The following is a 27,675-nucleotide window of genomic DNA, read 5'->3' as shown; positions in this document are numbered from 1 at the left end:
TTTAACATACCAGTACTCGTGCCAGCCAAAACTCACACTCTGCCACCCACCACCATAGCACACACACACACACACACACACGCACACACTTACACACAGTTGTCTTTCGGACTCAACACATCACACTAAATCTACACTTCCCCTATCGCATGTAAAAATCTGCACGGGGCGGGATTGGAATTGCACGAAGGTGTGTCTGCATGCAAGTGTGAGTGTGTGTTGGCTTCATGAGTGCTGTTCAACACCGTACACACACTTAAGTACAAATATAACCACACGCACTATACAGTACAGACATATTAATCAGGGAGGCATTGTTTTGCTCCTAAAGCTACACTATATGAAACAGAAGGCAGTGTGAAATCACAGCTAGCTCCAGTGCCAGGAGGAGAACCTATCTCTTCCTCCTCTATTTTCTTCCTCCTCTGTTTCCCATCCCGTTGCACTTTGTGTCTTTCCATCCCTCTCTTCACTCTTCCCCTCTCTCTGCCTGGCTAAACTAATAAGGGTGTGATTAATGGTCTGCTAATTGCTGTAATCTCAGTTAATTAGAGTGGAGATTCTTCAGTGGTGGAGTGCTTAGGGAGAGATGCATGTTGCACTGATCTGGAGGTACAGAGCTGGCAACACTCCACGAAGACAGAAAAAAAGACGTACTCACTGGCACACTGAATAGTGTAGTACAGTAGTACTATATCACTCCAAGGCTCCCTTTTACACATTCAAGCACACACAAGTGATGGATTTTGGAACAGCAGACAGGCTCAGAGATTTAGGTGTCTAACATACGTATACCTTCCATAATGGTCTACTATTTGTATTATTTTTTGGCTGCTAGTTCGGCCATCATAGAAATCTTCTTGACTCCGTCCAAAATTCCCTGAGCTCCCTCATGTCTCTGTACGGGCTGCAGAAATGGAATATCTTGATTATCAATGAATCTGCCAATTCTTTTCTTTATTAGTCAGTGAATAATTTGCTCTATGACAAAGCTGAAAATAGTGAAAAGGTCCATCACATTTTCTTAGCGCCCAAAGGGGCGTCTTCAAATTGCTCGTTCTGCCCGGCCAGTAGTCCAAAACCCAACGATATTTGTATCTGATCAGACAGAAGACTAAGAAAAACAGCAAATAATGTCATCTGACACCAGAAACCAGTGTTGTTTTGGCATTTCTACTTTAAAAAAATGACTTTTTGTGAGTGATTGGTCAATCATCAAAATAGCTGCAAATTAATCTTCTGTTGATTGACTAACGGAGTCAAAATGTCATTCTCAAAAAAATCTGCATTCCTTCCTGCTTTCCCCAAAAAGTCAGACTACCCAAAGGAACACAAAGGAAAAATACACAACCTTTCCCCCTTTTCTGACTTCCTTTTCCCTTCAATAACTATTGAGCAGTTATTGATTTTTTTTTTCTTGTATATTTACTTTCCTATTAGTGACAAAGCATAATGGGCCATCAGTTTATTTTTATTTTCTTGCACACGTAGAGAGAAACTCAACCCCAGACTAATAACCTCTTCAGTTGCCATCTTTACAAATGCGTGCCTTTTTCAAACTCATACAAAATAGATGAAATACTTCAAATTCTAGTTAAGAGTCCAAGGTTGAATATATATCCCTAATACCATAGAAATATGTCTAAAATGATGCACAAGACGTCTACAGTTTTCTGTTTGAAGTGATGGTGCAGCGATGCCTTGGGTTTGAAACTTTAAATATTTCACTTAGTGTGGAATATGTTTGATGGTGCTCTGGAACAAGAAGATCCAGAATACAGTATCTGTCAGATTGTGCAGTTTGGAGAAGAGAAGTATCACAAGTGGATATCTTTTAATAGGTTAGTCATAAATGTATTTTTCTTGTGTGTGTTTGCCGCATTTTGGAAAGGTATGCTTCAAAATCTTTCATCTGAAGCAGAGTCTTTGACCCATATACACTATCTGGCTACAGTGCCTGGTGTGTCTTTCTGGGTGTGTTTTTAACTGAGAGGTGTGAAGACTGGAGCCTCAGCCCTGAGGATATACATGTACCCAGTGTCACACACACACACACACACACACACATACACAAGCACAAACACGCATACCCAGTCTCACACATCCACACACACTCACACACACAGGGCAGATGTGGCAGTGTGGATGCACATGTAGCCAGCGTCTCGCCTCTAACAGTGAGGTGGGCTCCAGGTAACCTGGAGTGACAGCTAAGTGTCTGCAGGACGCTGTCCAGACGTGTGAGGAGCGAGACAGCTGGACTGCCTCCCAGATGTGGCAGAATTCGTCAAACCAACACCCATAAACACACAGACACACACACCAGATGTGGCAGCAGGAGTCATAACACAGAAGGCCCCAGCTGTTCACATGTCAAGAAAAAGGAGGACTAGCTCTTCTTGTCTGATGGCGCTCGTCAAACTTCCTGGGATGGAGGACAAGTGGGGTTAAATCATACTGACAATCGTTGCCAGTCTTGGTAAATAATGACAGGTGCATATGAATGTGTGTGTGTGTGCCCCCGTGTGTCTGCACAGGATTTGTTTACTCGTTAAAAAAAGCTTTTCTTCTGCATTTTGTTAGTTGTTACAGTAGTTAGTTTAGCTGTGTGGGCGTAGAATGGAATAGATTGCGCATGGCACCGCACAAACTTATGCCCCCCCCTCCCTTCCCTTTCTGACGCCTCCACAAACACCCCCACACACATACTGGGACCTAGCATAGGCTGCTCTGCTACCCATTCCAGTCTTACTACTTTACATTAGTACTACCAATATTACGTAATGTGGCATAAAGCTAAATGTTGAAATTCAGCCTTGCAGGAGATGAGTTCAGTCCAGTAGGATTTGGAAGTTATAATATTATTTGCTCACCCTTTCCTCTCCACTTCCTAATAAATGCAGAGTGTTGTTTGAGTGTTGTACTGATGCCACTGAATGAAAAGGAAAGCTACCCCTCTGTGGGCCCTCTGAAGTATTGTCACTGGTGGACAGCATCAAGTACGCCATCTTGTGTTCATTATCAGAATAACAGGTTCAAATTGATAGATGGAAAATTGCAGTCGCTCCCTGTAATGACGGTGTGTTCTCATCACTTCTAAATGTAAGAGACAGTGTTGCTCTTAGGAACAAAAGTGATTAGTGTGGAAGACGTGGTCAGAAAAGGGGAAGTGTACCATTGTTTTTATAGTGGAGTGAAGGGAGTGTGATGAGACTGTCTTGGGAGAGCAGGAGAAGGATTTATTTTCTTTTCCCATATTTGTATTTGTGAGATTTATATCTAAAAAAAGAGGTCAAAACAGTTCGATCACAAAGACGGCTCTCCTGTGTGCATTGATTACAGTTTACGACGTTACTTGCATGCACATTTTCAGACCGCGGCCGATGTGAACTCATACTATACTATCCACTCTTCCACACTTAACCCAACTGCAACCAAGACACTTGAAGTTTTGATTCCATATGTCCCTTTGCGAGTGAAGAGAAATTCTCTTATGTGTAATACAAGAGCTTAACAATAGTGCTGCAGTCCTAAACTCTCATTTTAAGCAGAGTGGAAGGGAGCAGTGGTGCTAGAATAATTGCTAACGTCACTTCTAATATACCTATTGAATGGGTCTATTATAAGAATAAATTGTTCTGTTGAGGTGTAAATGTATAAATCTGGGTACATCATCTTAAATTGCTCATGCTTTTCCTTTTTTTCTTTTTATTAATTATTCATGGTTAAGGGGCTTTTGTATTATTTTAAGATGTTGTTGAGGGGGGTTTGCAAGTGACAGGAAGGGTCCAAAGAAAGTTCAGCCCCTCTTTCCACCCCAATCATTTTTGAATTCTGTCAGACATTATTTTGGCAGTGTTACTTCCACATGCTTTGAGCAGCTGTATATGTCCTCTGTTTTTGTAATAGAGGTGATAAATGTGTCCGAATCTCCAATAATGTACGTGCAAAAATAATCTGGCAAAGCTGGCACACTGGGTCAGCTGAACATCTGGTCCTCGTGTTCAAATGGGACAGTTCCATAGCACTTTATGTCACTCGTGCACTGTGGTGTGGCTGCACATTTACTTTCAAGATTCCCTGAACCAAAAGGAACCGCACAAAGATTGTTCACTGATTACTTGCTTTTACGATTTTCTTTTAAAGAACATTATCATAATTAATAAACTATAGGGTGAGGGTTGAAATTGGGTTTCCTTTCCCTAATTTACCTCTGGATACATCAAGGATACCAAATAACCTTGTCAGTGTCTGCTCTGAGCAGCAGCTGCTGGCAGCAGTCACACACATTTTCTCCAGAAAAAAAGGCGCCTACAGCTTAAAATAGTAGTATAAATGATAAATGTATTATCATATATATGGTGTTGAAAAACACTATAAAACACAAGCGCTCCTCCCACCACTGAAACACAGCAATACACTTAAGCAATTGCATGTTTATTTGTTTGAATAATGACTGTTTTGGACTCACTACCTGCAATAAAGTACTAATTAGTCTCCTCCTGAGATAATTAAATATTTTGAGAATTGGTAAGTTCAAACATTACCCACAGGGCCCAGGGGAGGTTAATAATTACTGTAATTGACGAAAGACGGCAGCATAATGATTTTAGTGTTTTCTTGGTTATTACAACTTATGGTATTGTTTAATAAATGCAACATTCCATGTTCTCCTCATAAAATGGGGGGTGGGGGAAGAACACAGCATTTGTATATTAATACAATCCATGAATATGATTTACATTATACTGTCCCACTGATGAAGATGCATAGGTCTGCATGCGTATCCTCTTGCATGTGCAGGTGTGTGCGTATGTGTGTGTCTCACAACATCTGCATACTGAATGTCTGGTCATAGATCCTGAGGACAAACACCTGACATACAGTGGCACTAATATTAATACAGAGGAAATGTTATCTGTATCTGTTATTGTTGCACAAACAAATTCCACAATAAAATATTTAGGTTTCTGCTGTGGGCATACCGCACGGTATTTCCTGTTCTCGAGCATAGTCTAATCGTCTTCTCTTCCTGGAACGTGATGGTTCAGTATACTCTCATTTTTCTGGATATTCTGCCATGTCAGAGTAGTTTGGAATAAACTTTCATCACTTCTCTTTCTTCCACTGGTATTTTATGCATGACATCCAGATAATTTCATTGTCCTCTGTGGCCTTCTCCTGGAGCCTGATTGTGTTTTATAGGTTATCTGAGAAAAGATCCAATCAAGGCTCCAAATGCCCCTAACCTCGGGGCAGAGCGGTTGACATTTCCTGTGCGTCTGGAACGCCGTCTCATGACTGCGTCTATTCTGGTGAAAAGAAGACAACGACTGTTGCTCGGCTTTTGCCCATATGTCCATTTCTACTGAGGCAAACAAGCAAAGACTTTGACTATTGAACCCTGTTATATAAGAAGTACAATCAAAATCCAGTGAATTCCCCAAGAAACCTTTTCTGCATGAGGTTCACTGTGCAGGGCAAAGGGTCAAACACAGAAACTAATTTTGGAAACAGGCCTTATGTTCAATTCCAAGTTACTCTCAACTGCTAAGAATATATTAACAAAATACAAGGCCTGTAAAAAAAAACAGTATTATTTGGATTTTGCATTTTGTCATCTGCTTATTTAGGCTGTTTTTGTTCTGCACATTAGCTGAACTAGAGTGAACAAATACAGGACCTTTTAACCATTTGAAGGTTTTCAGGTTTGATTAGACAATCGCTGATCTCTGGGAAGGTTTTAGCAAATGCCCAGAAACATACAGGTGGCAGTGAGCCTGGTAAACTCTCTTTAAGCTGAGATTTTGACTCAGATGACCTCAGCTATCAAAACTAGAGACCACATCAGTTACTTTATACCTCCACTGTTTTTCTCCAGTGATGTGGATACACAAGACTCTGCAGGGCGTTTGTTCACTTCAGTGCATCTTCTCCTGCACAAATAAGTGTTTTTACCAAAGATCCAAAAATAACTGATCTGCTTCACATTCTTTATATATATAAGTTATATCTGTACTTCTATGCTCAGCATATGGACATCCACTGCAGGGCTACTGTAAACCAATTACCTCTTTGTCCTGGGCTACAAGCCAACCGCATTTCTCCTTCCAGCAAATGCCCTCAAGGTTGGAAGAAAAAACTTCACTTCACGCAGACTTTATGCTTCATCTGAACAGAACCAACAGAGATGGCACTGACCCAAAGACTCAGCTGGCCTGCAGATTTCTACGCCGCCCTGCTGTGGCCTGCCCTTTGTCCTGCCTTACACCTTGATGAGAACGGCACTCTGGCCTGCAGTGAGATTAAGTAGCCTGCTGTATTAAATTACTCTCCTAATATAATAAACAGTGTCGTTGTTGTTCTCATTACCATCCTCATTACAGGTTAATTACAGTAAGTCATCAGGGACATGAAATTTCCATGCTTGAAAATGTAAATTAAGGATTTGTTTAGTAAATCTGACTAAATTAATTAAATCAGTTGGGTAACAGAAGACTTCAAAAACTCTTCAGAGACTTTTATGAGTGACTCTCTGGTTTTATTTGTTGACTATTTACGGTCATTTCGCACCTATTTGGCATCAAAGTGCAGCAAAGAATTTAAATTCCTGTCGATTTCACGCCTGCTTATGAGTCACTTTCATACCAAAACTGTGAGGATTTGCTCCACTTTCACATCCAATAACCCAAAAGCAGAAAAATGTATATAATCATGTAATGTTCATTTAATATGACAAAGTGGGAAGTTTTGCCCGGTTCTGTCCAAAGGTACAATATCCATCTATCAGCTCCTCTAAAACTCAGACTCTCCGCTGGTTGCCTGGCAACCAAATTTTAGGACCATGCTTGGTCAAGAAATAGCCTGCAACATAATAGTGATATTTTTACATGAACGTTAATTAAATCAGCTTAGAGGTGCCTGGTAGGTAGATTTAGTTACTTTGGACAATCATTTTAAAATGCATTTTGATTGCATTTTAAAGGGCCAGTTCACCCAAATTACAAAAAAACAAAAAAGGATTTTTTAAAAAAAAGGTACAGAACAGATTCCAGGAACGCTGCAATCAAATGGACCAAGGAAACCATGTGATCAATCCCCACTTGCTTGTTCCAGCCTTATTAGCTGACATTAATTGAATGCGTTATTGTTCCCACACCTCTTCACTTCCCTGTGCCACTCCTATGATTGGCATCTGATCTACTCTAATTAGCTGCTGATGCTCAGTAAATTTGCGAGGCTGCTCACTGTTAGAGAAGGGATTTGATTCCTCCCGTCTCGACACACTCTTTCAATCGACACAAATATCATTTACCTTTCTCTGTGTGCTTTCTCCCGCTCAGTCAGTCAGCCAGCCAGTCAAAATCCCCTTTATTTCCTGTCTGCTAGGCTGGAAAGGGAGTATCAAACAAATTTGAACATTTCACATTAAAATTGAATTGTCTTTAAATTTGCATTGGAAATCAAATTTTAATTGTAGTTTCGGGTTGTAATCGACCCATAATGCCTAGAATGTCTCCTACAGCACGTTCATTTCATTTTTATTGCCAGCTTCATACATCTGTCTCTGACACTATCTCGGGCAATGTGCACTCCATTTTTCAAAATGTCTCTGTCTCCACGCTTGATTCTGACTCACTCGCTACTTTAATAGAGGGTACGATCCAGTTCTCACTCTCTCTTTCTTTGTAAGAACCCAAGCAGAGTGATTCATTTTCAGCGCAATTCAAAAAAACCAATAGCTCTGTAACTGTCTTATTTCAAAGGTATAGCATTGTGTCTCTTCTAACCTTGCACAGATGGCCTATTGCGCTCTTGGTACCACACAATGTAATCTCAAGGCTGCCCACTAAGCTACCCATAGATTTCTATGCAAGCCAGTATGTGAGTGTGAAAAAGAAATTCCTCTCTCTCTCTCTCTCTCTCTCTCTCTCTCTCTCTCCTGCGTGAGTGTGTGTGGTGGAACCAGACAGACAACCTTGACTCAACATATCACTCTGCAAAATGACTCAGAAGCTGACAGAACAAAAAGGTCAGACACTTGCCATGACGGAGACCGACCCATTCCAGAATAAAAACAACTTGTTAGCAGGCAGTAATGGCCCCCACGTCAGCATTGGCACAATGCTGCATATAAGGATCTTCATTCGATTCCTTTGCCCTTCACTGTGTGAAGGTTTCTTATGAATTCACGTTTCTCCCTTCAGGTGTGTCCATTTCATCTTAGAATTATTCTACTATTCTACCACTATTCCGAGGTCTTGTGGTGACTGGAGGCGTTTCCCTGTCGTCTGTATCACACTCCAGCATAGGTAGGATCCATTTATCTCTGGTGTACATCTCCTTTTCAAGCCAATACAAAGATCATAACTCCCACATCCTGCTATAAATCTCTGTGGTGTCTGTGTGCACATCCTGTGTGCACCGGTGTATTTGTAAGAGTTGACATCTTGAAAGTACTTGTTTTGTCTGACCAACCCTCCGACATGTTAAAGACACTCAATTTTTACGATGAAATAAAAAAAGAGAAAAGCAGCAAATCTCCTAAGAGAAACTGGAGCCTGCTTGAAGAATGACTCAAACAATGAACCAATAATCAAAACATTTGCCAATGAATTTTCTGTTGATTGACACATGATTGACTGATCTTTCAGGCCCATTACATTTTGACTGAACATTTTGGATTGCAGTGTTGCAGAACTCGCTTCTAATGCAGTGTAACCTGTCAGTTACATGTGAGTGATGCAGATGACTTTTAAAAGTTTGGACAGTGCTGCCTCATGATGATAATGTGACTCAGACAGGGCAGAGGAGAAGGCACACGGCAGCGTGGTCTGCACAATGATCGGGTTAAATAGTGAATAGCAGTAAATGGGCTGCAACACACACAAACCAGATTGATTGATTGATTTCAGTCTCTATTGCCTTGCCTTAAGTTTCCACCAATAACTCAGCAGTGTGCTCTTTGTTCCTGGTGGGTGTAGCCTCAGCGCGCGAGGGGGGGGGGGCGTGTACGTGTCTACGTCATCGGTTGGTCTTTACTGTCAACGCCAAAATAAAACGAGTGAAAAACTTTTCTAACGCACTGCTAAGCCGAAACACATGGCGGCGAGGAAACAAGGCTGCGAGAAAAGCCATTTTCCTCCGGACTGTGATGCTGGTCGGGACACGGTGGTGTTGTTTGCGTAGCAGAGGCTTTTTTTCCTCTCTCTCTCCCTCTCTCTCCCTCCCTCTCTCTCTCTCGCTTTCTCCCTTTCTTTCCTGGGGTCGCTCAGCACAGCGAGAGCCAGCGGGCTGTATCACTTTAGCCGACTTGCTAGCTAACGTCAAGTTGTAAGAAAGTGGAGAAGACGGCGGCTAAACGGGAGCTTCTCCGCCTACACAGACCTATGCGACGGATAGCAGGTAACAGAGCTCTCCCTACTGCTTCCACCACGTCTGGTTTAACGCAGCCCGACACACACACGCTGTCTTTATCTTGTTTCTTCCACCGTACAAATCTGGGGACTGCAACAGCAACAACGGCGTACGTAGCAGCCCGTCCAGTGTTAGCCACCAACTTTGCTCCTGAAATCCACAGGGCTGCTTGTTCCAACTAGTTCAACACCTGGCCGGCTTGTGTTGCAGACGTACTGGCTAATGTGGCCGAACTGAAACGGTCGGTCGCCATTCCCAGTGTCCGTCTGCCAGGCTTTAATGTTACTACACATATGCAGCTACTGCAAATGACAGCACGACGACTCATCAAGGAGAGGTTGCCAGTTAGTGTTGGATATGCACCTTATGCAGTTGCTATTGTGCTCGAGTGCACACAAATCACAGAGGGGAGCGTCTAAATCGTAAGACTGTGTTTGCTAAGTGCAAACATCCTCATCAGCTTACAGCGGCAGTGATCACTTGTTATTTATCAGTATTCATGTCATGACCCAACCTGCCTGCAGAGATGGGTGAGAGCAGGCTGGCCAGGGATTGTGACTTAAGAGCGAGTCAAACCCATTGGCCTTGTGCAGCAATGCGGTAGACAGAGGCCAGTTTAGATTTCCAAAGGAACAGGGGAAATTGAACCGCTATTATTTATGTTTGGTCGATATGTCACGGGGTCATGGCTTGCTGACAGCAGCAGGATAGTCCAGCGGAACAAGGTCAAATGTGGACGGCAGAGCACCTCTCCTGTCCGGGCTGTCAGCCGCAGTGAGGAGGCTCTGTGTGCTGCCTCTCCCCATGGGGCAGTGTGAACCAGTCTGTCAGGTGAAGAATGCCAATGAATTATTCAGGCCCATGCTGCATATGATCAACGTGGCCCAGGAATGTGCAGAACTGCTGCTGCTGCTGCTGCTGCTGCTGCTGGGGACAATAAGAGGCTCTCAGGGTGGTGTGGCTCCTCCAAGAAGAATCGGCTGCCTCAGCTTCCTCTGTTGAACATGCCAGCTTCTACTGGATGGGGCACCGGAGAGCCCAGCAGAGTAGGAGTTGCACTTCTTACAGCCACTTTGATTTCTGGGAAACGTTTATTTTGGATGTTGTCATCTTACCTGTTTTGATCCATTTTGAAGTTTTATTCTGCGGATGTTTCGGCGCTCAAGTGGAAAATTGTTTAGAAGATTGCCTCTGGTGGCTCCCAGCAGATCTGTAATCTTCATGGCAGTATATTTAAATTGATGCTTTTTGTTTGAGGCACTTTCACTTCAGCTGTCTATTTTTTTTTTTTATTTCAGCAGCTTGTTCTTGTGCTTTATTTACTTTTATTTTACAGAACAGTGTGCATACATGACATTGGACATTTAGAGTAAAAATAGAACCTAATGTGAGCTACATGCCTAAAGAGTCACATGCTTCCCAGAGGCTAAATAACTTACTAGATTGCTTTGAAAAGAGAGTGCCTTCACAAAGCATATGGCCACATTATGTTTGGTTTCTACCTTCCTGTGTACCCTTCACTAGTAATGTTTACCTTGCACAACCCTAATCATCAAATCTCCAGGAATAAGTGGTTTTAAATTGCTTGCATAACTTCTGTGGTTAAATTGGAATTCCATTGCATTTATCAGGCCAGAGTCCAGACCAGTGCCAGCTCAGTGTGTTGCAATAACTGATGTTCCTAAAGAACAAATGAGAGGTCATGATGAGGATGCACTTTAGCACTCAATGTAAACGTTGTGACCTTTTTTGGACTTTGCTGTAGCAGGTGTTGCAGGCACATGGACAGTTGAAACTTAGAAAACGAGGCCCGCTGATGATTTTTGTGTGCAGCAAAAAAATGGAAACGAGCTGCTGTTGACATCAGGGTTTCTAGTCCTCAGTCTAAGTAGCTCTGGAAAGCCGCTAGGATAACAGTCCAATCAGTAGCATCAATCTACAGTGTGTAAATCAAAAACCAACTTTGTGGACCGAAAGATTAATTTTCTTCACTCTTTTCAGTTAACATGCCCGAGAAACACCATGTGAACAAGCTGCTTTTGCACACACAGTGCTTATTCAGTCCATATCCACTGATTTGAAAAGACAGGCCTTTGGTTTGTTGACCTGAGTGAGAGCACCCAGATCTCTTCAGTTACACTGTGTATGTGCATGTGTTTACAGTCAGTGGTTGGAACATCTACATCCAGGGTCTGTGTTAGTCTACATTAGGTTAAATTTGCTTTGTTCCGCCACTTCAACTTTGTCTGGCTAATACTGTACTACCAATACTAATAACACTTAAATCTGTGAGAAAAATCAGTGTCAGCAGAGTGTTGAAATAAAATACCGCCTTAAAACATGTTCCACCCTCTCCCACAGTCTCTGTCTCCTGAGCCGAGCCCGTTGCTTCATCTTGACAATCCTCTTTTCTTTCCTCGCTCAGCCTTTGTTTTCTTCTCAGGGATTTTTGGTGTGTGCTAAACAACTCACTGTAATCCCTTTGCAAAATATGCATAATAATGGAGACCTTTTTATTCCAAGTCTTAATGCTGTGCTACATACTGTATTCACAACCCTCAACAACTTTTTTTCCCTCTGTTGCTCTTAACTCTAGTGCCTCTCTTGTGCCTTTCATCTTCTCTTCCCTTCTATGAACTGCCCTGCTTGTCTAAAGCTCTCATGTCACTTGCATTAGACAGCCCACGTCGGAGGCTTATATTTTTTTCCCCTCTGTCTCTTTCCCTTTCTTTCTTTCTTGGTGGACTGGATGAACTACACGGGGTGCCGCTTCACCCTGTCACCACCACCGCCACCCCAGTTTCTCTTCTGGCGCTGCCCAGAATGACTGACAGTCATCGATTGAACCTGTCCATGTGTATCACCCTCTCTGTATCCTGCCCCCCCTCCCTTCCTGTCTCCTCCCCTGTCGTGTTTAGGTGAGTGATGGAGACGAGAGAGTTGACCGTGGTGGCTGGCAGCTTCGTGGGTTTCCAGCTCCTCTTCTCAGTGGCCAGCCCGCGGCTCTCCTCTGCCATCACGCCAGGTTATGGACGGCTGCCTCCCACCAAGCTCACAGAGTGGAACTCCAGGTGGGTCACAGGAACCCAATAATTTGCCACTGTAGGCAGGTCATTTCTCATGTGCATCTCTTTCATACTGGTACCATGTGAAAAGATGGGCTTTTTTTGTTGTTTCGTTGTGTAAAGTGCTAAGTTACACATCTCTTTCTACCATACCTCTCCACAAAAGGCTATCATGTTCATGGTTTTTGGAAATACACTTTCCTCTTCCTCTTTCTCTTGGATATAAATGAGAGGAATGGAAACTGGTTGCCTGCTTTTGTCTTTTGGTAAGAAAATCCACCTACCAACACCTGGGAAGCTCACGAATTAGCATGTTATGTTTGTTAAATCGGTTCAGTCAGTTTGTCATTTCATGGGGTGTTGTGTGCTGGACTGTTTCTTGGTGTGTATCCATTGCCCCACAACCAGTGGAGACTCAATTGTTGTTTTTGTACTTTGATTTTTGCACAGATTATTAGAAAACTTGATATAACATGTTATGTAGTGAGAATTAGAGGATGATGGTGGGTAGATTTTTGTCAGCTTCAGACAGAGCCAGGTTAGCGATTTTCCCAATTTGGATTTTAACGTTTCAAGGTCAGAAAATGTGAACATAATGTGGAACGTGAAGATCTCCGATGTACCATGCAATCTTTTGGGGTCCAGGTCTTGAAGCTAGAAAGCAAAATTACACTTTTCTCACAATGTCTGAAACTGTAGACAGAAGAGCTTCCTGTTTGATTATTGGACAGACTTTAGAGAAAGTCCGCCTGCCAACATTTTGTCATTTCGCTTAATTGTTTTGTATTTACGGTTTCTTTCACACACACACACGCTTGTATAAAAGGTATTCAAAATGTTGACGTGATGTTGGACATGATTTACTGAGACACACCTCTCTAGAATAGTATTGTGTAACATTGAAAAGTCCTGACAAACCTGGGCCAACTGTACAACAAGCACACACCAGTGTTTTTGGTGACACAGCTCTGTTCAGGTGGACCCTAATGTGCCTCGGGCCAACTCGTCATCATTCTACAAAACTACAGCTGTGTTGCAAGCGGCTGGTGGAGCTCAGGGTGGTTTTAAGTTTCAAGCACAAACCTCAGGGGTGAAGTTCAGAGGGCAATAATTTGTAGTTGCATAACATCTTTCACTGACTCTTAGTTATTGACTTTTTCTCTCTCTCCTGTGTTTTCCTGTCTGTTTTGCTGTCTGCCAGCGCTCAAACATAATCCTTCCTCCATACAACTATAGTTAACATTATGATTTTTGGCCATGTTGGAAAGTACAGGGTGCAGTGACCAAGGAATAGTCCAAAACAAGTCAAAGGCCAGGCACTGATGGGATGGGTCACCTCAGAGTGGCCTGCTGTTGCATAACAGTCGGCTCTCAGTGTGTCAGTGTGTTGTTTATGTAACCACAACTTAAGTGCAGGGAGAAGAGGGAGAAAGCATTTCCTAAGAAAGAGCAAGGTTGCATGTCTAGAATTGAAAGCAGCTGCATAAACTATAAGTTGTTAATTTGTTTGCTTGTTCCCCCTGTTTCTTCTCTCTGTTGTCTTCTGTTCAAGTCTGCCTTCTTTCTTTGTTATATAATTAGGAACTTCTCAATTCAAATACAAGAACCAGAGAGTGTATGCGAGGTCCGTAACATAGCTTGCACAGATGGCTAAATTGACACTTGGATTTACCAGCTTCCTTTAGCCAAGCTCCTCAGTGCCTGCTCCATTTTTAGACCCTTCACTCTGATTCAGCAGTAATAATGGACTCATCCACTCATACAGCAGTAGATCTGTAGAGCCAGTCTTGGCCCGGGCTTGGGCCAGCAGCTGTGGCCAGTGCACAGGGAGTGCTCTACCCCAGACGTTGCATGGTGACAGTAGAGGAACTGTGATTCTGGTAGAGGAGAGATAAGAGGCACTAGACCTCTGGAGTATCTCTTCAGTGGTCCAGATAACCACTCCGAAGGTCAGGGCTATGCTGTATCAGGCCTGATAAAAAAAGAAGTTACGCTCACGTTGACACAGGGGATAACGTCAATGTAATTACAAACTGTACATAAGCATGAACAAATATGTAACCAGACACAGAGTCATGTCCATCCTCTATTTTAATGACTATTCCTGACAGAAACTCTTAGTAGTCTGTTATCATGTTTACTACCTAAATCTGTGTGTGTCCATCCCCAGGTTGGTGTCGACTGTGCACGCTCTGATCGTGGGGTTTTTCTGTCTGTACATCCTGTGGTTCGATGATGCGGTCAACGCCAACCCTGTCTGGTAAGAGGAACTGAAAGAGAAGCAAATTCTAAATTAAATGCATAAGATACCCAGCAATACTGAAACAGAATGAAAAAGGCAGGAGGATGTGTGCCATGCAAATAAATACAGCCCTATAACCCACAGTAAACACCAAAGCAATGATGTGTACCCGCTGGAAATGGCAAAAACGCACACACATTATGCTTTGTCATTTTGGCAGCATGAAAAAAAAAAATAGTAGTGTGAATGCTTTGGGGGCTTTTAGGAGAAACCTGTCTTCTCACATCTGCCTTTTCGGCAGCCATGTCTAGCTCACAAGGGAAATGAGGAAACAGATGAAGGGATGAGGACGGGAGGTGGGTGGTAGCATCAGGGTTGGTAGTTAATACCTTTTGGAGAGATGACGATGGCGTTCTCTTCATCAGAATGAAAGAGGGAAGGGGGAAGCACGGATCTAATGTGTCAGCGGAGTCTCCAGGGAGTTGTAGATTCAGTGGATTTAGTCTTTGATTATTGTCTGTCTTCTCTCTGACTCTGTCTTCCACTCTCTGCTTCTGCTGACTGTGTTATTTGCATCAATGACTCCTGAAAAAGCGAAATGGTAATTTCCCCTCCCCGTTTCTCTCTCCTTTCCAATATCTCAATCTGTGTTTTAAACCATCTCTCCTCGGCTTTTTGTCTTTCTGTCTCTCACTTCTCCCTTAAATTCTTACAGTACTTCTTCCTTCCTCTCTGTCTATCTGTCTCTCTCTCTTCCTTTTTCCTGTGTTTCGCTTCCTCTCTGGCTCTCTAGCAGACAGACTAGAATCCAACCAACAAGGGTCCTTTTCATAGCAAACAACAGCAGCCTAGTCCTCTGCGCCCCCCCTCCCTCTCTTCATATGGACAACCCCCCCCCCTCACACACACACACACATACACATACACACCACACCACACCACCAGCCCTCCATGAGCCTCCTCCTGCCTCTGTCTGTCCGTTGCACCCCACATCTCTGGCTGTCGAATCAATGCAGCACACCTCCCTCACTCTTATTGTCTCTGTGTCGGACCCGGCCAGCATTGCTGATGGAGCGAAAGAGGGAAGAAAAGAAAAAGTGTTTGGGGGGGGTGTAGGGGGTCAAGTGGGGGATGAAAGATGGGGGCACCCTCCCTCCTTCCTCCTCCCACCAATCTTCATCTACTGAGTGTTCAGGTGCTTAGCATCTTTGCCCTTGTCTTAATTCATTTTTTGGATCAGGATTTAAGGGAATACTTTGCAGATTTTCAATCAGCTTTGTTCATCAAAAATTTTGTATTTGCAAATGAATGATTTCTAACTTTACTCCGTCTTGCCTGCAGCCAGAGCTCCTCGCTCCGAAAGCTCAAAACGCATGACGTGAGATGTGTCATCCAGCAGACATTTGCCAAATCTGAAGCTGTTGTTAAATTGAATAACTGACTTAACAATAAAGTAGCTCCTGTTAGTTTACTATTGAGTCAGTTATTCAATGGAACAGCAGCCCCGGACAGACACTGACAGCGGGGAGCTCTGGTGAGCTCTGGCTGCAGGCAACAAGGAGGAAAGTTAAACATCATTCATTTGCACATACTACCAGTATTGTAATGTTACAAAACTAGTTGAAAATTCCCCTTTAATGCACATTTCTTTCTGTCACAGAATTTATTCCAGCTTACATGAGGAGAAAGTCCTTTTTTTTTAAAAATGATAATGGTTTGTGTTGTTACTGTAATATTGGCATCCCAACTTTTGCCTTGCAGTTTGCTGTGTCTGTTTATTTCCTCACCCCCGTGTCGAATGTTTTTGTCTTATCCCTTTCACCCACCAGCACCTAGCCAATCCCCAGAAGTATCCTAATGCCTCAAAGCTTGTCTCATTGCAACAGCGGAGTGGTGCAAGCATAAATTCTCCAGTCAATCTGATTGTATTACAGCATCATTAAGACCTGCCACACAGCAGCATTGTTCTCTCTCTGCTGCTCTCAGTGATTCTTGAGTGGCCAGAGCCGTACAGTTAGAAACCTGCATTGTTTCCAGCCGCTGCTCAGGCGTTCAGCGTGTCACTCTGGCTGGCAGCGCAACCCAGGCTGTTATCATAATCCATTCAGTTAACAAGCACCGTGTCTGACCACCCCGCCTCTGCTTCATTTTCCGATTGGCTTATCTGGACTTGAACTTAGAACGACCAAATTTCAGGGTCGTGTAGCTCTTAGGTCGACCGAGTTAAGATAAAACATTAGAATATTTTCATATTCTTATCCTAAATTTATCTTGTTATTTTCTGTGCGGCTTGTTTGTGTGAGTGTTTCAAGTCGGACTCTCCAAACACCATCAACGTAAATCAGTTGTTTCAACTTAATGAATCCCACTTTTTCATTGGGGGGGGGCGCAAATTGCTTCATGATCTGCTCCATTTGCGCACAAATTTCTTACACAAAAAGGATACACAAAGCGCTAAGACAGATTTGAAGTCCTATCATCAGAAATCTGCAGATAAAAACCTAACAAAGTTTTGCAGTGTCAGTAGTCATATGAAAGAACCAGAAAAAAAAATACAGAAATATTACTACAGCTGTCAACACAATGTCATCACAGAGTCTTACTTGCAGAAATGAAGAAGAAATGGTTTGATATGAAAGTTTGATGTCTTAAACCATCTTTGTAAAGGCGCCTTTTAGACTGCAGCGATCATGTGAGTTTATTGCATCTAAGAAAATCAATCTTTGTCAGCCAGTACAGTCCTAATATGAGGTGTAAGGTTTTCCCACAACCTTCTCTTCTGTTTCGCCTACATTATTTTGGTCTGTGTGTGTTTTTCCTCTAAACTCTAGTCAGAAATAGTGCTCATGACAAGTAGCACCAGCCAGTGTATTCTGTGTAATTTCATGTCACATTCTGATTGGTTTGTAGACCTGGACCACAGCACACAGTCTGATTTTATCCGAAGGGGAACAATAGCACATAGCTTGTCTGGCTATTATGTCAACCCTGGACCACTTAAGAATTGAATTTATACCTAAATGAACATTTTAAGTACAAGAAAATCAATGAATACAACGAGTTGCCTTAAATCACTGGTGCGGGCCACTTCACAGATCTGTTCATGTGAGTGGTAGTTGCAGGAGGGCCATTGAGTTAGGGCAATTGTAGCACTTACTGTGTAAAAGGCTCCATATCTCTTTCTAGGCCAAATACCAGTCAGCTAACTATAGGTTGAGAGAGTAGGGTGGGTTCACCGTACATTTAATTAACTGAAGCTGGATCACACTGATGTGATTATCAAGAAGCCTTTGGACTCAGTGACGGCAGCTTGCAGACTCTCTGACTATCACACTATCAGTTAGGTTGGGTGTTATCCAAGCTCATATTTGCTCGCTGCATTTCTGTCTCTTAAGTGCAGCAGTAAAGTGATACAACTGATCAGTTAACAGGAGAAGCGCTCTCTTGTGAATCAGACATTAGATTAGATACATAGTCAGAGAGAAAGAAACAGAATGCCTCATTAACAATGCGACCATGCGGCTCCAAAATCCCCTACTGCCGAGTTGTGTACAAAGTTGCTTGTTAAAGATAACTACAGCCATTACTGATGTAAGAACAGATGTGTTCATGTCGTACATGTATACAAATACAGTTTGCATATTTTTACATAACTCCCATGTGCTAAGGCTCAGGTAAAATTTGTGGAACCCAGGGTCATCAGGGGGGTAAGATGAGAGATGGTACAGGTGTGTGTATGCACGCGCACGTGTACATGCTCTTTTGAGTGTGTATGTTTATACAGTATGTGTGGTGTGGTGTCCTGTTTCACAAGCGGTCAGCCAGTCATTCGCTATACGATACTTGTGACTGATCCTGGGATCGGATGTCTATTGAAGCAGAGACACCTCCGTTGTTACTTTGAACAGATGTTATTTGCAAGGACACCTAACGGTCACCAGAGCATGTCATGTGTCTGTGGACTGAACTACTGATTATTGTTTATTCAGAAACACACACAAAAAAAGGGCGTCAGTAACAGAGATATTCTAATGTGTTGTTCAGAAAGCTGTTTGTCATGTTAAGTACATTAATCAAGACATAACCACGTACGAGGGTATCACAGCAAGCTCATCAACATCAGACAATCTTTAGACAATCAACCTTGAATGACCTGTCGGCGTGACTCATGATTAGTGTGTTAGTCATGTTAAATTAATTAGTCTGCAAAATTGCATCACGTTCTCTTTGCAGAAGTAGATTATCAATGAGATGAGCACAGTGTGAGTGCTTTAGATTGTTCTGGAACAGTAAGTACCCCACCCCCCCACCCCTTTTGTTTATCCTGAGGATTTCAGTGTTACAGCTGTGTTGAAAGTACCTTCTCACAATGTGTTCTTTGCTGTTCCACAGGGGTGACCCCAGTCTTGTCAAACTAAATGTAGCCATAACCTGTGGTTACCTACTTTATGGTGAGCTGTTTTTGCTTTTCCTTCTGTTGACCATTGCAAGCACACAGTCCATGAAGGCAGTCAGTCAATGTATGTCATGTAAACTCACAAAGGAGGACTTTACTTTGAAGTAACTTGATTATAGTTAGAAACACCAATGCCAGGCGTGCCATTATATGTGTATGTGTAAGACAACCCTGTTCATAAAACATTTTGTCTACCTCTGTATGCTTGACTCAGACTGTTAAAGCTATTGGAGGTTATGACCACAGTCACCCATAAATGTGTTAACATTATTTACATATGTTATCTGCTTTTGTAGACATGTTTGTTCTTGGATACACCACTGGTGCAGTCTGATCTTTGCTTTTAAAGTTCTGTACCTAAAGTGTAGTCAAACAGATATGCCAGCAGTCTGACCAAACTGTCACCTCGTCTTCTAGACCTTGTGCTGCTTGCATGTAACTGGAGCACCATGGGGGACAGCTTTTTCGTCTGTCACCACTTGGCGGCGCTCTATGCATATGGATACGTGCTGGTGAGTCTGTCTCTCTTTAAGACCCAGAGTGTGCTCAATAGGATAGCAACTGGAGGCAGCGGATCGCTCAAATATCACAATGTACTTGTGTCATTTTTCTTGTCTGTGTTTGGTCATTACAGACACGTGGCGTGCTTCCCTACTTTGCCAACTTCCGTCTCATTTCTGAGTTGTCCACACCATTTGTCAACCAAAGGTGAGTCACTGGATAACGCCATTTGTCAACATATGCAAGGATACACATCACCCACTGTTCTACCATATGGCTTACATATCCTCCACATTTCTCTATCACCCTCTCCCTCCAGGTGGTTCTTTGAGATATTAAAGTACCCCCGCTCACACCGACTTGTGGTGTCAAATGGCGTTGCGATGGCGGTGGTGTTCTTCCTGGTGCGCATTGCCGTCATGCCATCTTACTGGGCCAGTGTATTCGCCACCTTCGGCACTCCAGCCTTCGAGCGGCTGGGCTTGGGCGCCCAGGTGGCCTGGATCTCCTCCTGCATCGCCCTGGATATCTTGAACACTATCTGGATGTACAAGATCACCCGCGGCTGCTACAAGGTCCTGACTGGGAGCAAAGGACGAAAGGTCAAGGAAGGAGCGGAGGCATCGCCTTCCTCAGACAAGAAGCATGTCAACAACCACACAGACTAAAGAGATGGACAGCAAAAGGACATGCAGACGCAGACATAAGCAGGGAGGGTGGCTGGACATCCAGGAAGCTCACAGCATCTCTCTTTTGCTATAGGCCCCTCCCACCCTCGCCCTCGAATCCCCAATGTTAGCCCCTGATCTCCTTGTCGGCTATTGGACCGAGCTAAGAGTCCTCAGGTTGTGACCCCGACACGGGACAAGGACACTGCTCTTTGACTCACTCAAGCACCAGCGTTTGCAGCCTCAGTGTTTTCACTGACTGACTCGTATCCTGCTGAGTGATAGCTTTCAGTCGCAGACGACAAGGTAGAGCTCACAAGCACACTTTTAACTCCGTCTGTCACTCTCTCCTTTCGGCCCTACCGCCATTCCTCGATCATCTCCCGTCAACCTCCTCTTCTGCTCAACTTCAGCCAAAGCCCAGTCCTCTGAAGTGCCTGTGAAAGACAGGAAAGCAATAATTGCGGAGGAATAAGATCATACAATCCAGCTGAGCTTCGCCCCTTCATAGGACAAACCATCTCTCGCTCGCTATTTCTCCTGAACGACCGGAAGCTTCTCCTGTTGTTCGTACTCCGTCCACACTCGAGGAGACGTGGCTCACAGAGGGAAGAACTCTCAGTTCCATACAGTGTTTGTGAATCTATAGGGCTCTTGTCTTAAACTCATCAGACCTCACAAAAAGAGACAGAAAAACACCATAATGCCTCTTCTACAGTATCACCTGCTGTGGCCTCCTTGTAACAAGTGGCACCTGCCTATATCACCAGCCATGCCCCTCCAACCTCCTTCCAGTTTGGGTTAGATATATTAAAAAAACGAAGAATATGCATGCCGGAGAGAGAGACACACTCTCCAACATCTTTAGCTTCCCACAGCACTGTTTGCCCTTTCAGTATTGATCACGTTGGCATCACTATGCTGTACTTTGCCCCCTTTCTTTTTTCTTATTTTACACAGTCTCGCTGCACTCGCAGTGATGGGTCTATTTCATACTACATCCATTGCAACCCTCTGCCTCACTGGACAGGGCTCTACCTTCCAGCTTGAACTTTTGGTTTCATTCTACCTCTCCCCCGCCTTACAAAGACTTCAGTGTCTTCATCATGACATAATCAGTGTTTTGTTTTCTTTCTAGTTTAGAGTGATTTTAGCCTTTTAAAACATCTGTTGCAATACCACCAACTCAGAGGGACTTCCTTCTCTCTCTTTCTCTCTTTCTCTCTCTCTCTCTCCCTCTCCCTCCCTCCCTCCCTCCCTCTAACCGTCCTCAGAGCTTACCCCAGCCAATGCCGTGAAACCAAGCAGCATCACTTTTCGCACCACTGTCCAGTCAGTGTATCTTTCTTGAGAAACGCCCCCAGAGCCTTGTCTTCTTTAATTTATCTCCCTTGTTCTCAGCGACTCTGAGAAAGGAGGGAAGTTCCTCAAGTTTGCACATGCATAGGATAGCGTGCAAACTGTACATTCTGTTTGGTGGCCTTCTAAAACGCCGACATGTTGCTCTTCCTTTTGCAGAATGTTAGCAACAGGAATCACAGCAATATGAGATTTCAAACTCGTTCATTTGGTCGTACCAATCTGTGACAATAGGCTGTCACTGTCAAAAGCAATGTGATAATCTGCATGTGTTTTTGTTTTCTGTATAAACTGTATCATCACTGTAGAGCATGGTAAGACTGACATATTTCTGTGATGCCTTAGTGAATAGTCAAGATAGATGATAACATCTAATTATTAATTGCATTAATCTAATGCTTAAAAGGGGTTTTTGTCTTCCAAAACGGCTCATGTCTTTGCCCCTCAGAGCAGACTGAATGCATGTATTTTTGATTCCTTTCTCCTCTCCCTGCATGTCTGTACAGTATATACACATACAGTAGCTATGCAGGTACCTTCTGCATACTGCATCGCTAACTCACTAATCATTACCACATTCTCTGTATGCCAGTTGGCAATACTTGGTTTTACAAATTCATCAAATCTTCTTGTTCAGTCTGCTGTAACCAGACATTAATAACCACACAGCTGATATCATGGCAGACAGAGATACAAGAGGATGTTTCAGATTTGAGTTTTGTCACACAACTAGAAATTTACAAAGGACAAGCTCACATCTTTACTCCTGTTTCCTTTTAATAGAGTGCTGCTCCGATTCAGCATCACGCTCCCATAACGTCTCCAAATGCAGTGCAAATTTGACCAAAATTCCCCCCAAAATCTGCAAGAAAACGCAAATGATTGCACGTTTCGATACACTATGGGTATGCAAAGTTGATACATGAAGTTAAACAGCAGGTGTCGCTGATTCTCCAGTCGGGCACCGTTAAACCGTTGCAGAGGAAGATGGTACAGTGAGACGATTGTTTAACACAAGATGACTGTTTTGTTTGCCTCACATATTAATATGAGGGACCCTACAGTCCTCCATGTCAAAACCTGGTGCCTGCATTAAACCTAATGCAACCCGAGCACCGACCGTCCTGTCAGAGATTCAGGTCAGCTACTGTATGAAGAAGCATTAAGGCTTTATACAGTCTGTGATTCAGGTGCATTTTGCTAGTAGCGGCTAATGGAGCCTTGAGCCTCCAGCACCCAGCAGAAATGAGGAGCGGGCTCACTCCTCTCTAACTCCACACCCCCAGCTTTTTAAAAGTTTTCAAACTGGTAGTCCTCAGCCCCAACTGGTGCTGACTCACGTGACATCACTTGAGGGCATTTATCGGACTTTGCACAGCTCCCTCTGGAGCCACAGAAGGCTTCATACAGCTATTTTCACATATGCAGCGGTATTCCCCAACACCTGTAAGCAACGTGAAATCAGTGGAGATCCCCTTTAAGTCTTTTGTATCTCTAGTTGGGTAGATAGATATAATAGTCTGGGAATGACTGGTGGTGTCTGTGGAACTAAAAAGCACACTCCCTGTGGAGCAATAACTCAGCACTCTCCTGTATTTCTGTCTGTCACCACAGAGGAGGGGCTACAGTATCTTGTGCCTTTACACAAATGGTGGATGTGATGCAGCCAGATTTGGATTAGCATGATCTTTCTATTGTAATACGTGATTATATCTACTGTATTCCGTATGTATACTCTGTGTATATTTTTATAATCTGCCTGCACAATGATTAATCCGGCCAAGTATTATAATCCAAAGCTGATCCTTCTTGGGGAGGGGTTGCTGTTAGTGTTGATTTTTGTGCTCTCCTGAATACAGGGGTATGTTTCTATGAATGTTGGGTCATTTAGTGGCATTAAGATGGGCTTACAGTGTCCAAGGTGATGAGAGTGGAAATCAGACCTAAAATTTTTTTTTTTTGACCTAAGCTCTTTACAGGCCGTTGACGGGAAGGCTAACATCTCATTTCTCCGACCTCTTAAACACAAAGCTGTGAATAGTTGTGGAATAAAACTGTAATATCATTCAGGCACAACACTATAATGCTTAGACTACACTGTGGGAGATTTCCTGAGACTGGACGAGCGGAGATGCTGGTACACATCCTGTAGCAGCATCCTGTGCTTTTGGTTACGTTTAGACTGAGACTACTCTCTGATGCAGGTCTCGTGCACAAAGTAAAAACTTCATCTGTAAGAATTACAGCGTGTTTCCTGGTCTTCTACAGACTTGACAGAATGGACTTTTTTTTTTTTTTGTATTTGTCAGGGTTTTCTACAGAATCTATTTGAAGACCTGATGTCAGTGCTGTATCTCACACCCGGGGGCAGTTTGAAAATCGACAGAATGAATTAATAATGGATGAATTTGATAAGGCTGCTATTGTAAGGTCGCGATCTGTTATTGTATCAGGTTAGAACAACCACATTGCCTTTGTTTCTTAGAGGAGGCCAACGTTCATTATATTATATAATGAACATATTTAAAAAATATATATATATAGATATATATATGTATCTCATGAAGGTGTATACAAATGTGTATATATCTGTGATCGAGTATTGAAACCAGATGCACACTGTACTAATTAAATGCATTTTCTGCTCCATGTAGATGACAGGATGTCTCTTCCTTCTGAGGTACATCATAACAGCTGCAACAAAATCTGGTACAGCGGTATATTCTGCCAGTCTTCTCAAGGTTACACATGGTACTTAGGCAACTATTATTTCTGCCCCATTTTCGTACTTCTGAAATACTTGATTTCATATTTAATCCTTGGTGTACAATGAGATCGAATTGACTGATTCTCAGTGGTGAATGGAGAATGACTTGAGACACGTCAGACAAACTGATAATCAAATAACTTGCCAGTGTTGTTTTGTTTTGTTTTTCTGAATGACTTGCCAGTGTGGCTTATGTTCCTTCCCTATTTGTCTCTTTTTATTTTGTCTTTTAATGCAATGCAATTTCTTGTTATGATCTGTGTTTGTTTTCTGAAGATTTTAATGTGAAACAGCCTACACTACACACGGGCCTAAGGGTCCCTGCCTGAGCATTACCTTGAGACTCGGATTGTTGTCGTCTACAATGACCACTACTAATGATCGTGTAACTGTAGTGCTGAAAGCTGAGACTTACTTGAAAGTGTTGCTCTTCAATAAAGTTGAAGACAAAAGAGACTAGTTTCTTGATTCTTTAATTCTAACACATGCTTATCCTTCCTATGCCAACCTTAGTTTCCTGTTTGCTTTTGCACTAATTCATCACTTCCCTTGGTTTCTGATCAGTGATGTCAGCATGGGAATGACCTGCTGTATTCAGCGTGAAGCATCCAGACTGCAGCATACTGAACCAGGCCAGTCGTTCGTCAGCTGTGGGCTGCTAGTATGACAGTTCTACTCGGGCAAGCCAAGACCAGCTACTGGTAGTTGGCACCGCTGCTCTGTTATTCTTTTTAAATTGTGCGTAAGTGATGGAGCTATTCAACAAAAAAGGAGAGGTGAGGCACAGACCGAGACATTCTAAATGAGATGAAAGGATCAAACAAAGCGGATTGACTGAATTTGGGATGGAAGAGAGATATGAAGCAGTGTAAAAAGTGAAAGATTTAGAGGGGGGTCTGAGGCACAGTAGGTCTGTGATTGAAACCATCTCCTCTGTGTGTGTGTGTGTATGTGTGTGTGCACCAATCGGTCAAGGGGCTTGGTCAGACCGTGCCTGAGGAGCTTTACCAAACATGGTCACATAACAGAGACTCAATGAAAATTTCCTCTTGCCACTGCAGCGCACATTCATAATGTGGACTCGCTGTTCAGCTTCACTTCACTTCACATCCTCAGGCTGAGTATCACCACCTGCGTGTCGTGGACACACACAAACACACCTGCGTGTTACTAAAACACTCGGCCTGTCGTCAGCTGATTCAACAGAAGTACTGTCCCAGAAGCCTCAGTGTGTCTGCAGTTTCCATTGTGCGGCTTGTTCTTCAAAAGCACCTCTCATAGGTGTTTACCCTCCGTCACATGTATTTACATGACATTTTATCTTCATTAATTCACGTCTATAAATGTCAAGACTCCTCTCTACCTCTTTGCAATGCCCAATATCTACGTTTTGAGTTTATTCTTCGAGTGCACAAGCAAGTCACTATAGTGACTAAATTGTAGCTATGTAAAAATAAATGGATCATAGGGATATGCCTATTTCAGGAGAAATTTATGCCGAAGACCTTTCCCAGACTTGGGGAAACAAAAACACACCGAAAAATCAACATTCCAGACTTTGGAGAGGCTATAAACGGAGCCGATTTTATAAGGTACTTAAAGCCTTGGTCAGACTTGAACGAACTGACTTTTAAACCAGCTTGTTAAGCAGCAGTGCCCAACTGTCACCACCTACCTCAGCCAAGGATGTCATGAGCCTGTCCCTGCCTGTGAGTAAGAGCCCAGATTAAGATGTGTGAAAATGACTGAAAGCATGGACAGTTCCCAGACGGTCTGTGCTCCCTCTCCACTCCTCCTGTGGCACGAGGTAGAGGGATGAGTGAGACTGAACACATCCTCAGGTAGTTCAAGCTAGAGAGGACTTTCCTACATCTTCTGAGGAAAAGTGACTGTGTTCCACTGAAAAATTCCTAGTTGAAATGTTTGACATAGCCGATATAAAACAGTGACAGTTGAAGTGGTAGGCAAGATACAAATACAAAATGAAATTTGATCAGCAGTTAAGTTGAAGCAAGCGCTAAAAGATGTTTTAGTGCACTGAATGAAGTTGAAGTGAAAGTGCTAAAAGGAGCTGAAATGTCAATTGAAGTTTAGGTGTTAAAACTGAGTGGGAAAGTCCCCGAAGAAATCAGTGCCTGTACGAATGTACGACCTGAAAGACGGTGTCAGTTGAAGTGAAAGCAGTTGAAGTAAACTGTGTTGTGAGCAGCGAAAGTTGTGGGAACTGGAAGAGCTGCCGGCTTCTGTCGATATGTTGAAAAGTGAAGATCTGAGACCTGAAAGGGCTTGAAATGTCACGTAAAAGGGTGAGAGACAAGCGCAGTAAAAATATTAGTTGATGTTAGATGTATGAAACTACTGAAAGCCGACGAGTTGTCATTGGAAGAGTAAAAGATGAATGCAGTTTGAAATGTCAGCTGAGTGGGAAAAGTAATTTCAGTGTCAGTTGACGTGTCAGCAGAAGTGAAAGAAGTTGAATTGTGTATGAAAGATCTGAGTTGCATGAGGGATGAGAAATGTAATGTCAACCTTTTGTTAAAAGGAGAAGACCTGAGACCTGAAAGGGTTTGAAGTGTCATTCAGAGTTACAGCAGTGAACAGATGAAGGCAGTTAGATGTCAGCTGAAACATCAGTTGACATGAAAACGTACCTGAGTTGGAATTTTAATTAATGGATTCAATCTGAAAGTAGTTAAACTGTTGGTTTAAGAATAACAATCTATTCACTAGTGTCACTTAGACACTAGATAGTAAACTGGTGAAAGTGTAAGCGATGAAAGCACTTGAAATTTCATTGAAGTTAATGGAGTTTCAAGAAGAAACACCGTTCTACATAAAAGCATGTTGGAGAAGTTGAAAGGGAAAAAGTGTCCAGAAGAATAATCCCATAACAAAAGGTCTAAATGCATGAATATGAGCATGTGCTGCCGAAGGTGAGCTCACTAACTTGTGACTGAATAGGTCTGAGTTGACGTTTGTGGTTTTACTGACCAAATCCAGGTTTGTTGGAGGCTTCCTGTCCCACTGTAGCGACAGGTTGGAATTACGATGCCATGAACTCAGCCTCTCAGAGCCTCCTCTGGGCTGCGTAAGGATCTCGAGGACTTCTACCATAAATAGCCAGACGGAGTGGAGTGAGGAGAGGGGTCGGTGGGTGGAGGGAGAAACGGCTTACTGTAGAAATGCCCTTCTGAGTTTCT

The 27,675-nt window shown here is 43.0% G+C and overlaps 1 protein-coding gene across 1 annotated transcript; it reads left to right on the top strand.

Moving 5' to 3' along the window:
- Window positions 1-9,210: 9,210 nt before the first annotated feature.
- tlcd4b (TLC domain containing 4b) lies at window positions 9,211-24,921 on the top strand. The gene is made up of 7 exons (XM_070847387.1): window positions 9,211-9,405; window positions 12,336-12,488; window positions 14,653-14,742; window positions 19,117-19,175; window positions 19,598-19,692; window positions 19,815-19,888; window positions 20,001-24,921. The coding sequence occupies exons 2-7, from the start codon at window positions 12,343-12,345 to the stop codon at window positions 20,347-20,349; spliced, it is 813 nt and encodes a 270-aa protein (XP_070703488.1). The 5' UTR covers window positions 9,211-9,405; window positions 12,336-12,342; the 3' UTR covers window positions 20,350-24,921.
- Window positions 24,922-27,675: the final 2,754 nt, after the last annotated feature.

The sequence above is a fragment of the Pempheris klunzingeri genome, chromosome 17 (genome assembly GCF_042242105.1).
Source record: "Pempheris klunzingeri isolate RE-2024b chromosome 17, fPemKlu1.hap1, whole genome shotgun sequence".
NCBI classification, from domain to species: Eukaryota; Metazoa; Chordata; class Actinopteri; order Acropomatiformes; family Pempheridae; genus Pempheris; species Pempheris klunzingeri.
The sequence above is the reverse complement of the archived record's forward strand: the minus strand, read 5'-3'. Positions and strand labels throughout refer to the sequence as shown.